This window comes from Dasypus novemcinctus, chromosome 20 (assembly GCF_030445035.2).
Source record: "Dasypus novemcinctus isolate mDasNov1 chromosome 20, mDasNov1.1.hap2, whole genome shotgun sequence".
NCBI classification, from domain to species: Eukaryota; Metazoa; Chordata; class Mammalia; order Cingulata; family Dasypodidae; genus Dasypus; species Dasypus novemcinctus.
Window position 1 is genome coordinate 19,357,355 of NC_080692.1, and position 14,049 is coordinate 19,371,403.

The following is a 14,049-nucleotide window of genomic DNA, read 5'->3' on the forward strand; positions in this document are numbered from 1 at the left end:
AGGTATTTCAAAATTTTAATTAAGTTTGTTTCTTTCAGAATGAACATCTTATTAACCATATGAAAACTACATCCAGCTTCGTACAGAATGCCAGATCCATCTTCCTCCAGTTAAAATAAAATAAAAGTTTTACACCTTGTTAGGCAATGACTACAGCCCATGGCCAGCAGGAAACAGTTACAGAAAAGAGATCATCTCCCTTCAGCACCCCTTTAAGATCAAAGGTGTAAATTCTTTAAGGGTAAAATAAAATTAATAGATGGATCTGGAGCCTGACTGGAAATTCACGTGAGCACGGGTGGCCCCAGGATGACTGCAAGGGGCCCTGCCCCCAGGATTCTACTGTACAGAATGAAAACTTCTAAAAACAGGAACTTTGTCTTTAGGTCCTCACTGAAAATTGATAAGTAAAGTAATCAATCAAAACAACAAACAACCACCTACCTCATAACTCCAATGGTAATTATGCCAAAGCTTAGCATGTTAAGCTTCAGCTTAAGGGGGGACAATGATGTGGGCCATGGGTGGAAGACTGTTCATCTCTAACCTAAGCTGTATGTGTCCTGACCTGTGGGTGTGGGACAGTAATGCAAACAGCAATGCAAACTCTATAAACTTTAAATATTCAGGGAAAATGCAAACCAAATGTGCTAAAAGCTTATCTAGAATGTCTGACGTCCATGGTAAAAGCTTACCTAGGATGTGGAAGATACAAGCTAATTCAAACCTACTGAGCACTGAAACAAAGAATGATTTGGCCCTTCCTCTGTATAAAAGGAACTAAAAAATCTTGTTTGGGGATCAGGTTTGAAACAGAAAGTTCCTGAGTCCGGCTGGCTGGCAATAAATCATTTTTTCCTTCTCAAAATCATCCCTGAGTCCTGGCCTCTCTATACGCAAATAACTGAACCTCTCTCAACTTCTACAACAATATTAATCAAGTAAACTTTGCTGATCCCCAGCAAATTCTTATACCCTGCTCACCACTTTATCAGGGAATTTCTGTTGGTTCAACATATTAGATTTAAAAGGCATTTTCTGTGTACCTCAGTATCAAGAATCTCAAGAATTATTTGTGTACGAATAGAAAGATTCCAGGACAAATTCAAAGCAACAACACTCCTGGACTGTATTCCCACAGGGACTTTTAAATGCACCCACTATATTCAGAGAAACACTATCTAAAGACTTAAGGGAGCTTCAACTTCAGAAAGGAATTTTACAACAATAGGTAGACAATGTCCTGATTGCCAGTACCACCAAGGAAGCTTCATATTAGAATATTAACCTAATGAAGCCAGCTAGTAAAACAGGGAATCTACAGATGGATCTGGAACCTAGCAAGAAGTCCACGTGGACACCAATAACCCCCAAGATGGTTCCTGGAAGACCCACACCCACAAGATTCTGCCATGCAAAGGATTTTCTCCAGGAGCCAGGAAAAGCCCCGGATATTCCCCAAGGATTTATCATTGGGCCCTCATGGGGGGCTGATGGGTAGAGTAATTAATCAAAACAGCAAACAGCTGGAACCCCTTCCCTGCCATTAACAATGGGTGGAATAATTAATGGTTCAAAATGCAGGCACAAGGCCTGAATTTGCTCTCTCATCTCTGGACCCCTACTCTAGCTGCCTTCTCCCCACACTTGGATCACTACACAAGTAAACCTAGAGATTAATAATCTATAATGGGACACTGTAGTCTGTAAATAAGCCCACTTTATCACTTTTCAACCCCTTCCTTTTCACCTGGAACCAATGGTCTGTTATTTTCTCCATTTCTCATCCCTCCCCACCTGAATAAATTACTGGCCGGACTCACTTGACACGCTCTTGAAATCCACTTCTACAGCATAGTCAAGAACCTAGACAAAATCCTCTAGCACTAACTCTGAACTTCCAGGCAGATGAGGATATATGGTCTCCAAGAAAAAGGCCCAAATCTCACAACCTGCTGTGAAATATCTAAGATTTGAACTGTCAAATGGTTAAAGAAATCTGTTGCCCAAAATAGAGAAGGATTGGCAAGAATAGCTGTACCAGCCACCAAGAGGCAACTTCGAGGGTTTCTAGGGATGGCCGGGTTTTGCCGTATTTTGATTCCAAACTTTAGAATAATAGCAAACCTTTGTGTGAGGCCCTAAAGGAAGAGATAATGAACTACTACATTTGATAGCAGGTATTTCATACTATTAAGGAAAAACTTCTAAGAATACTGACACTTGGCCCGCAGAGGTGAAAAAGTTTTTCTATTTGTTTGCACCTGAATGGTAAAGAGTAAGCCTTGGGGTATTGATGCAGAATTGAGGCAATGTATATAGGCCTGCCATGTGATTTTTTTCAAACACCTGGATATAGTAACTCAAGGTTGTCCAGTATGCCTATGAGCAGTGGCTGCCACCTACAACCTACTGCAGGAAGCTGAAAATTTTATTCTGGGAAAACCCACCAAGTTCACACCCCTCACTGTGTGATACCCACTCTTGAACAAAAAAGGGAATACTGGCTTACCTCTGGGAGGCCAGGTAAATACCAAGGCATATTACTACATAACCCTAATGTACAACTGAAGGCCATTTCTTCTTTAAACCCTTCCACCCTACTTCTGATTGCACAGGTAGAACCCATCCATGATTGTGATTGTATACAAACAATTGGAGAAGTCTATTCTAGCTGAATAGACCTCAGGGACCTACCCATGGAGGATCCAGACCTAGAGATGTTCACTGATTGAAGTAACCTAATGAACCAAAGACTGTAGAGCTGGGTATACTATGGTAACTCGCCAAGAGAATGCCCTTCTTCCAGGTATACCCACTCAAAAGGCTCTTACCAGGGCCTTACATGTGGGAATAGCAAAAAGGATCACAACCTATACAGATTCAAAGTATGCCTTTTCAGTGGTCCTTGCTTATGGAGCCATATGGAAAGAGAGGATTATTAACTTCAGGAAAGAAGGAGATCAAACATGCAGAAGTCACAGCAGCACTGCTAAAGGCCATGGTGGCAATTGTCCATTATCCAGGACATTAAAAGACTGATAAATAATAGCAAAAAGAAATAATTTAGCCAACCAGACTGCTAATATCAACTAATAACACAGTGAGAGAGATGAGACCTAGAATGTGAATGTTTCCATCTCCTATGTCTCTGCAAAGCTTCCTGAAACATCTTTTAAGGTCTCAAAAAAAAACTGGTATGGCAGGTTTGATATTTATGAATTCCAAAAAGGGATAATGATTACGTTTGTAAAGTAATCTGTTCCTTCTGGGCATTATACCCTTTGACTGATTTAAATCCAAAGGCTTTATGTTTACTTGATTAAATGCAGATTAGGACAGGAAGTTCAGTCATTTGGGTGACTCATGGTTGAGTCCCTGTTCCCTTGTTGGGCTATATAAACAGATATTCAATCAAGGAGAGAGAAACAGAATAAGACACACAAAGGAATAGAGAACCACAGACATGGAAGAGGAATGAACTTTAATTCTAAGGCCCTGGAAGAGATATGAGCCTAATAGTCTACACCTGACCTTGTGAAGAGACCAGAGCAGCTGAGCCCAGAAAGAAACGAGCCCAAAGAAGAGACACAAATCTTATGTCAGCCTACAGGTCAGAGGAAGAAGCTGGACCCATGGAGCCTTAAGAGGAAAGAGGAGGGCTGAATCCTCACAGACATTGCCTGCCATCTTTACTTCAACATGTGGCAACAGAGTTTGGTATGGAAGTAACCTTGAGCTGGACTCTTTAGGACCTCATAACTATAAGCTTTTACCCCAAATAAATACCCTTTATAAAGACCAACAGATTGCTGGTACTTTGCATCAGCACCCCTTTGGCTGACTACTACAGCTGGCTATAAGAAGCTTAAGAAAATCTTCCATCAAATATTGTTTTGTATGAATTGATGTAAATACCAATAACAGGGAAGTGGACTTGGCCCAATGGATAGGGCCTCCACCTACCACATGGGAGGTCTGCGGTTCAAACCCAGGGCCTCCCTGATTCATGTGGAGCTGGCCCATGCACAGTGCTGATGCGTGCAAGGACTGCCGTGCCACACAGGGCTGTCCCCCACGTAGGGGAGCCCCATGTGCAAGGAGTGCGCCCCACAAGGAGAGCCACACAGCGTGAAAGAAAGTGCAGCCTGCCCAAGAATGGTGCCGCACACACGGAGAGCTGACACAACGATGACGCAACGAAAAGAAACAGATTCCCCGTGCCGCTGGTAAGTATAGAAGCAGTCAATGAACACACAGCAAACGGACAGAGAGAACAGGCAACTGGGGGTGGGGGCGGGGAGAGAAAGAAATAATAAATAAATAAATCTTTTTTTAAAAAATACCAACAACATACACACACAATACAATGACTAAGCAAACCAAATAATTCCATTTTGGCGATCTTAACCTCTTTCTCTGACAGGTCGCCTTGCAATAGGCTGACTTTTTCTTTCAAGTCTTTAAGATCTTTTTTGTAGTTATCAATTTCATCCTGCTTCTCACGCTCATCTCTGTCCCGCTGCTCCTTTAAACGTTCAATTGTCCGCTCCTGTTAAGAAAGCACATCAATACATAAGGCAATTCCTTTTGGTACTTATATAGTGTGCTTGTAATTCTGCTTTTAGATGATAAAATTTCATACTTCTATATGCTCTTCAATAGATAGTGGTAAACTATTTAATGCACTTATCCTTCATACCTATCTTGCCATCACAAAGATCTGGCTTTGTTCTTTTAAATACCCAAGGCTTTAGACATCCCTAAAGCATTCTTTTGTCATACTTCCTTTTATTCAATTTCCATGAAACCAAACACACACACACACACATACCCTAAGGACAATAAGTAACAATATTTTTCTTCTTTATATATAATTTACATGTTTTCTAGTAGGCAATGTAAACAACTCAAAATACACACACAAACAAAGGAAGTGGGGGAGATTCTAATATGTTGAGCTTAAAGTATAAAGGAGGCTAAAGAAAAGAGAAACCCTTAAAATTTCTGTCAATAGATATCTAGGAAGTTTGAAAGCTGAAACAATTTAAAAGTATATTTCTGGGTATTATCTCCAAATATATTTAGGGCTGAAGCCTTGATTCTTGGCAGACTGTCTAAAGCATTCTGAGTATAAGGACTCAGGCTTAAGGACAAGAGACAGAAGGAACCGTGACTTTATCTCTGTTAAAAAAAAAAAAAAAAATTTAAGTGCCCCAGGGAGATTCCCTAAACCTCCTTCCAAGATATTAACATGGGTCATGTTGGGCCACTTCTTTCATCAACGATTCCTGAAAAATTATGTTTATGCAGAAAGACAAAAAGAAGTAGCAAGATCAAGACTAGAAAAGAGCTAGCACATTCTATTAATAACTAAAATTCATGAATATATTAGTTACCAAGATGGAATAGTAAAGGGGGACTACACATTGCTTTCTGTTGGTTAAGGTCTGAAATTTCCACATCCCCCAATTCCAGTTAATTATCTAAATGAAAATATTTATTTTTCTTCAGAAGAGATCACATGAGATCCTCTAGTGTGAAATCCATCCTTCCAGCAACAACTAAATGAATTTTATTTCCCCTTGTACTATGTTTACTAGCAACAGCACAGGAAAGCTCTTTTCCTTTTTGCTCAAAGGGATTTCTTCTGTACTCTAGATCCAAGTCCCATCACAGGAAAAAATTTTAGATATATGAGAAATCAAAGGACATGTATCCGTGAAAATTCTGGGTCAGTCACTCACTTTCTCTGCAAGGGCTTCCTCCAAAGTTGTCAAGGCAGTGTCGGTGTTGGTAGTATCAGCCTGCAAGGATTTGACTCGCTCCTTCAAGCTGCTCATCTGCTTTTCCTTATCTCTAAGCTGTTCTTGAAGATTTTCAATCTGATTGTGAATATACATTTAAGGGAAAAAACACAAGAAATATATTAAGAGAAATACAAATAGGCATAATAAAAGTACTCTTAGCTTGGAAACAGGTAGATCAAGGATGTGTGTGTGTTTCTATAGAAATAATCCTATAATTTCAGAATTATATGCAAAACCTTAAACCCAGAATTTATCACAAGAACAGAGAAAAGCTGTACCATGTATGCGGACACATACACATATACACAAATCTCTAAAGAAATAAGGAAAATATAGAGGGAGAAAAGGCTCAATATAGAGATGAGGATGAAAAGGGACCTATAGAGAGGAAAACTATGGCATGCAATGATTACTTCTAAAATGACACTGTAAATGTCAAGAAGGACCCCTTCACAAAGAACCAGGGGAGAACAGAAAATGGAACACCTAGACAGCAAGAAAGGAAAACCAGCTTTATAAAGGAAAAACTGTTCTTAAATACTAATGATAAATTAGATTTTTATGTCATCTTTTATCTAAATAGCAAGGAGTTTTCAATGAACTTTCTCATCGTAGCCATTTCATTCCTTTATACACATTTATGTGCATTCATTTACTCAAAATGCATTTACTGATATCTCTATTATGTGCCAGGCACTAGTGATTAAAAAAAATGAATAGACCTATTATTATTATGAGATGGTAAGAGAACTCCCCATTATGTAGCTGAAAACAAGCTATGGATGGACTATGGTACTTTTTAAAAAGCGCAGATTTTATTCTGGAAAGATGGGAACAGTTAATGACGGTTTTAAACAAAAATGGTCTGTTCTGTACTGCAGAAGGATCACTCTGATGGCTGCGGAGGATAAATTTAAGAGAACTTGTAGAAAGACACAGAAAACAATTAGGGAGTTTATCAGTTCAGGCAAAAGAAGATGGGGGCCTAAATGAACTAAGAGAGAAGAGAGGGAATGGATTTGTGAAACATTGTGGAAATAGCATGTTATCACTAGGAAGATTCAACTACATCTAAGGAAAAATATTAAACAAATTTGAGGGAATTTTAGGGAGACATTCTTAATAAGCTAAAGAAAAACTAGAAATAAGCCCAATATTCTATACCTTACAAAGTTCATTCAATGATTCAACAAATAAGAGCTCCTGCTATGTGCCATGCACTTTTCTAGGTGTTGAGGATTACAGACATAGTCAAAATAGACAATAATCCCTGCCCCATGGAATTTACATTCTAGAGCAGCAGGTAGACAAATAAGTGGATAAAGATATAGAATGGCAGTAAGTTCTTTAGAGAAATATGAAGTAGGAGAACATAATCATAGTCCTCTTTCGAGGTAATACTAGAACTGGCTAGTTTATTCTACATGGCTTTCAAAATGCAACTTAAATGTAACTCCTTTGGGAAGATGTTCTTGCTCTCGCTCCCATGAGAATAACATGACCTTTGTCTATTTGCCTATTATTTATAAAGATGTGTGTATACAAATAACATATATATAACACATACACACAAAGGTATCTCCATTATAGCACTAATCCCAAACAATATTCTAATTATTTGTTTCATATGTGTCTCCACAAGTAGACATGGATCCCTCCCACCCTCCCAATACTCTCTCCCCTACTCTGTATCTTCATGTCTGACACACACATCAGGTCTCAAATAAATATTGGTTCATTAATAATTGAACATAACATAGATTTGGACTAGGACATATGGTTTTATAAACTGTATTTGAGATAAACATAAAGTTCTGCCAAGAAAGACACTACAAAAGAACACTGAATCCAATCTTCAGATAGCTTCCTGTATTTATAAATTTAATATCAGCTCTTTAAGGTCTGCTTCATTCCTTCTCTAGAATCAATGAGAACTCCACGGATAGAACAAATAAGCAACACGAAGAGACATGGTAAATTTGGATTAGGGTACCATGAATACTCTAAGGATTAGATTTCCATTCCTTAACAAAGAAATAATCACAGGTAAACTACTGAAATGCCCAAAATGAGTTCCAATCTTTTTAGTGCCATTAAGAGTCCAAAGCCTAATGCGAGAGAAGAGTTCATCACAGATGAAGGCATTTTTCTTCCTTCGGTTTAACCAAACCCAAGCATTAGAAACTCATATGGATCAACACCTAGGTAATATCACAATCACAAAAGAGATTCTTCCCTCCCAAAACTCTAGTACTTTATATATAGGCAAAATATCATGCCCTGGTAGTTGACCTGTTCAGCACTGCAAATTATTTCAGTAGGTAATATGCAGACCATATACAAATAAAGATATGATGATGTTGTTTTGACTTTCTTATTCAGAAAGAAAAGTAAAAGAATCATTATTTAAAAAGAAATTTCACAGAACCTAATAAAGTTTTACACAAAAACATCAGAAGCTTGTTTTGTCAGTTACCTAATATACAAACAACCCTTACATGCAGATAAGGATAATACCCTTTTTCTCCTCCATCATCAGAATCTAGGGAAGAAATTAAGGAATTAAAATGTTAATGATTCCACTTTTAAACTACATAGTCATATTATTAAAAGAATCCATTATTATTTGCTGGTAAAAATCTTTTGCTGATAATACTCAGGTGCAGAAGCTGTTAACCCAGGTAATAACTCCATTAGCATTTTCTCCCTAAACTAATTTCTTTTTCAATTACCCACCCATCTAGACAAATTGACAATGTTAAGTTGGAGGAGAGGGAATACATAGCTATACTTGGGCACCAATTTACTTCTACAAAGCAGGAATAAACATTCCCTAGTGAAAGAATTTGACAAAATGAAGAAAGGACAGTGGACAATAAGACTGCTTCCTTTGGGCAAACTTCTATAGTGAGGAAAACCTGAACTATACACAAACATCTGCAAACTAGTTGTCCTTAGCATTGAACAAATCCAAAAGATGTTTGGGAGATGGAGGTGGGGGGAATAAAAATACCTCTCTTATAATTTACCCAGCAACATTATGGATCACAATTGAGCCCTACTACAGGTTCCTCTGTTATATATATTCTACATATATTGTTATATATATTCACAACTTGGGTTGTGATTCCAAATTGTGTGATTTTTTTGATCAAGGACTTCTGCATTTATATGCGTCATTAACCAGCTGGTACATGTATGTGAATGCTACTGGAGTACCACATAAATAGCTTCTCATTATTTTATTTTTCACTAACTTAATGTTGAAGTTGTAAGAGCTATTTTCTCTGATAGTCTCATATAATACTAGTATTAACCATATATCTTTTATCAAATATATGTCAGAGAACTCATTCTATACGAACTTTTATTGTCCACAGGGCCTGAAAGATATGATTTACAAAGAGCTTTGAATACAACATGCAACCAAGAGAAAAACTGTATCAGTTATGCACACTTGAATATAAAGAGAAAGATGATTGTTTAGAATCATATTAGTGGAAAATATTCCTTTAATACACTCAGAGTATCTACTAAAAATAAACAACTCTTCCTGTGTGGTGTGCATGATTGTTTTAACTCACAACTTTAAAAAAATGAAAGAAAGAACATTTTTTAAAAAGGAAGAAACAACTCCATTTTGTAGAAACAAAAACCATACAATCCCTAAAATAACCGTAACAACAACAACAATGGTGGTGGTGGTGGTGAGGAAGTGGTAGTAATACCAGAAACAGCCATCCCTTAAAAAGAATGTACTATATATGTGGCAGGCAACTGTTCTAAGGATTTTATATATAATAACTTATTTAATAATTATTACAATACCATGACATAATTATTATTATACTCACATTTTACAGATAATAAAACTGAGGCACAGAGGGATTAAGTTACCCAAAGTCACATAAAGTTGACCAAAAGCATCTTTCTATAATCTATTCCTTATTATTAAATACAGTATTTATTAAGCTAGTATATTATGACAGAGATCTTTTGTATTAAAAATATATCTCCCTAACTGAAGCAGAGAATGAAGGGTGGCAGTACCAAACCACTGTAACTGCAAAAGTATACCGTTCACAAAACGGAACATATACAAAAAGGAACATATACTCAATCACAATACACAAAAGCTGGTAGGCAGAGCCAAAGATACTTGATATCAGGATGTCAGTTATTAAAATAGTTTGTTTAGCCTGATTGTCAAGGGCTACAAGAATGATAGTTCATTCATAGACATGTAGACTAAGGAGGTACCTGACAATGAAATAGCTAAAAAAAAAATTTTTCTTCTTTTACTTGTAATTGATTTGAATACTGAAAATTAATTAAATGGTTGTTACCAAAAAAATGCTTTAAAAGCATACATAAACCCAAGGGCTTTTTTTCTACTTTATGCACACTTTACCTGATACATAAAGAAATCGGTAAGTGCTTATTCACCTGTATCCCATTTTCTCCCGAGTAGAATTTTGTAGAGATCAAAGCTACAAGCATTTAGCCTATATATCTGTGTCCTAATAAATGGAGGTGGGAGAGCCAATCAGGTTTATACATATAGTTTATAATCACAAGGAAGATCTAACAGTAAGAATTCAGGAAGGAAATAATTTTTAAATTAACTATTTAGAGAAAGAAGACATTTTCCTTAAACTGATCTCTTTGATCAAGGTGTATTTCTGCTTTCTGGGTTGTACAGAAAGTAGAGATAACATTATATTTAAATACAGCCTTTATCTCCTCAATTTTTATTTTACAGAGAGAAAAACTGTTGAAACTAGAGAAGACTAATGCTGAATGCAGTTCTACATGTGCATTCATCAGATCTGCATGCCAATTCCACACTGGCACAGATTAATTGACATTTTTTGTTTTGGGTTTTATGGACCTGCAAGTTGTCAAGAGCTATCATGTTTCATGGGCGATTTATTCCTGGTCAGTGGAACTGATTACTTTTGAGGCCTAGATAAAGGTACAGGGGACTTCCTCTACAACACAGTCCAATGATCTTATAGAATATGGTAAATTTTTCTCAGTAAATTTGGATGATTTGTCTAATCTGAAAAACTCCTCTAGGTAAAAAAAAGAAAGAAAGAAAGAAAGAAAAAAGTGTTCAGAGAAAAAAATTAGGAAGGCTAGCAATTACAGGAAGATAATCGAGATAAAGAACAATACATGAATGTGCTTGCAACTCTTTTCCGGATAAGGTGTTCATATGGGTGTGGGTAAAAAGAAGGAAGAGCATAAGAAGATAATTCATCAATGCTTGATTTAATTACTTCTTCAGGTAGTCAATTAGTTCAATTTTCCAATTACAATTGACAGGTAACTAGGCATCCAAACAGCCATTCCCATAGATGAGTATACAATGCAAGTTAATTCATGGCAGACTATGAACACTCTTGAAGAGAAGAATACACTGACTATACTTCAAAACTTCGATCAAACATTTTTCTCCAATCTTTATCCCTTTCTATATTCTTAATTCTGTATTTATTACTCTAGTTCCTGCTAATGAGACTAGTTCCTCCTGTGAGACATTTGCCATAATAGGTTTCTGAACCTTCCATATTGATTTGCTAATTATCATTTTTCAAGTATAAAATGTAAACTCACTCAATACAGAAGTCAGGATAATCTGAACTGAAGTTTGAAGGACTCAGATTTTTAATGTGATATCCCATCAATGGATGGAAAAAGGAGGACCCATATAAACATAAATCCTTAAATTTTTCTGATTACCTTAAAAGTCCAGAGACATTATGTTTTAATAAATCAAAATTATTTCCATTTTGTTATTATTTATGTTACAATTTAGCACTTCAAAATAAAGCAATTATTCAAAGGCCATATTCTCTTAGGTCTACCACTCGCCATTCCTATTGCATTTATAATGTTGGTATACCAAATACATTCCTGCAGTTAAGAAACACAAGCAATCTAAAAACACACTCATCCTTATCCCAGGAACTGAAGGTTGATTCAACATATGAAAATCAATCAATATAATACCCTATATTCATAGAATAAAGAAAATAAACCCATGATAATCTAAATAGACGCAGATAAAGGATAAATGATAAAAACACTCAACAAACTAGGAATATAAGGGAGTATCTACAACCCAAAAAAGGGCATCTACAAAAAAAAACAACCACAGTTACTATCATACTTTACAGAGAAAAATTAAAAGTTTTCTCCTTATGTGAATAAGGAACAAGACAAGGATATCCACTCTTGCCACTTCTACCCATCATTGTTCTGTAGGTTCTAGCAAAGCAGTCAGGCAAGAAAAAGAAATAAAAGGCACTATATTAGAAAGAAAGAAGTAAAACTATCTCTATTTGTAGGTACAGCAACTTATACCCAGAAAATACTAAAAAAAAAAAAAAAAAGACTATTAAGGGCTAATGAGTTCAATAAAGTTGCATGTGGAATATCAACATACAAAAATCAATTGTATTTCTGTACACTAACAACAATTTGAAAATGAAATTAAGAAAATGCCACTTAATAATAGTATAATAAGAATATAGTAAATTTAACCAAAGAAGTGCAAGCTTTGTAAACTGAAAACTGCAAAACACTGTTGAAAGAAATTAAAGAAAGCCTAAACAACCTGAAAGACATCACATCTTTCAGGATTGGAAGAGTTGCTATTGTTAAGATGGCAATATTCCCCAAAGTGATCCACTGATTCAACGCAAACTCTATCAAAATCCCAACTATACATTTTTTACATAAATGGCCATGCTGATCCCAAAATTCCCAGATGGAATTAAAAGACTTGAATAGCCAAAATAATCTTTAAAAAGCAAGATTTTTCTCAAGATTCATACTAACCAATATCAAAAATATTATAAAGTTACAGTAAAGAAGGGAATGTGGTACTGTCATAAAAATAGGCATATAGACTAATGGAAATGAGAGTACATAAATGAACCCGTAATTTTCTAGCCAATTGATTTTTGACAAGGGTGCTGCGACCATTCAATGAGGAAAGGATAGTCTCTTCAACAAATGGTGCTAGGACAACTGGATTCCACATGCAAAAGAAAAAAGTTGGATCACTACTTCATACCATATTTAAAAAAAAAAAAAAAAAACTCAAAATGGATCAAGGATCTAAACCTAAGAGCTAAAACCATAAAACTCTCACAAGAAAACGCAACCTGTAAATTTCATGACCTCGGATTAGACAATGGTTTTCTTCCATATGACATAAAACACAAGCAACCGAAGAAAAAACAGATAAATTTGAACTTCATCAAAATCAAAACTTCTGTGCATCAAGGAAGGCTATCAAAAAGAGACAACTCATAGAATGGGAGAAAATATTTACAAACCATATATATTTGACAAATGTGTAGTTCCAAGAATACATAAAAAATTCTTGCAACTCAACAATAAAATGACAACTCAATTTAAAAATGAGCTATGGGTTTGAATATACATTTCTTCAAAAAAGATACACAAACATCCAGCAAATGTGAAAAGATGCTCATTAGCCATTGGAAAATGCAATGTCACAATGAAATATACTTCATATCCACTAAGATGAATAAAATTTATTTAAAAAGGAAAATAAGTGTTGGCAAGGATGTGGAGAAACTGGAAACCAAATACACTGCTGGTGAGAATACAAAATGATGCAGCTGTTGTGGAAAGCAGTTGGGTAGTTCTTCAAAAGAGTTAAACGTGAAACTAATATATGACCCAATAACTCTACTCTTAAGTATATACTTAAAAGAAATGAAAACATATGTTTATGCAAAAAGTTGCAAGCAAATGCTCATGGAAGCATTATTCATAATAGCCAAAAAGTGAAAGCAACCTATATATCCCTGAGTGATAACAATGGTATCTCCATACAATGGCATATTACGCAGCCACATAAGGAATGACGTACGGATACATGCTACAACATGGATCAACCTTGAAAATATAATGATTAAGTAAAAGAAGCCAGACACAAAAGGCCACATTTTGTATGATTCTATTTATATGAAATGTCCTGAATAAGCAAATCCATAGAGACAGAAAGCAGATTAATGGATGAAGGGAAGAGGGGAAATGGAGAGTGACCACTAATGGAAATGGGGTTTCTTTATGGGGTGATGAAACTATTCTGGAATTAGACAGTGGTGATGGTTGCACGCCTTTTGAATATACTAAAAACCAATGACCTATGCACGTTAAAATGGAAAATTTTATGGTATGTGAATTATATTTCAAT

The 14,049-nt window shown here is 35.9% G+C and overlaps 1 protein-coding gene across 24 annotated transcripts in view; it reads right to left on the reverse strand.

Annotated features, from left to right (window-relative positions):
* ERC1 (ELKS/RAB6-interacting/CAST family member 1) overlaps nt 1-14,049 on the reverse strand; it is a 661,999-nt gene that overhangs the window by 423,686 nt on the left and 224,264 nt on the right. For all 24 annotated transcript variants that reach the window (XR_011646640.1, XR_011646637.1, XR_011646639.1 and 21 more), the window contains 2 exons: nt 5,748-5,885; nt 4,412-4,552 (listed from right to left, as the gene is read on the reverse strand). Coding sequence is in view for 17 of the 24 variants with exons in the window: in XM_058282535.2 (XP_058138518.1) it covers nt 4,412-4,552; nt 5,748-5,885 (279 nt within the window). In the remaining 7 variants the exon portion in view is untranslated. The remainder of the gene's footprint in view (nt 1-4,411; nt 4,553-5,747; nt 5,886-14,049) is intronic.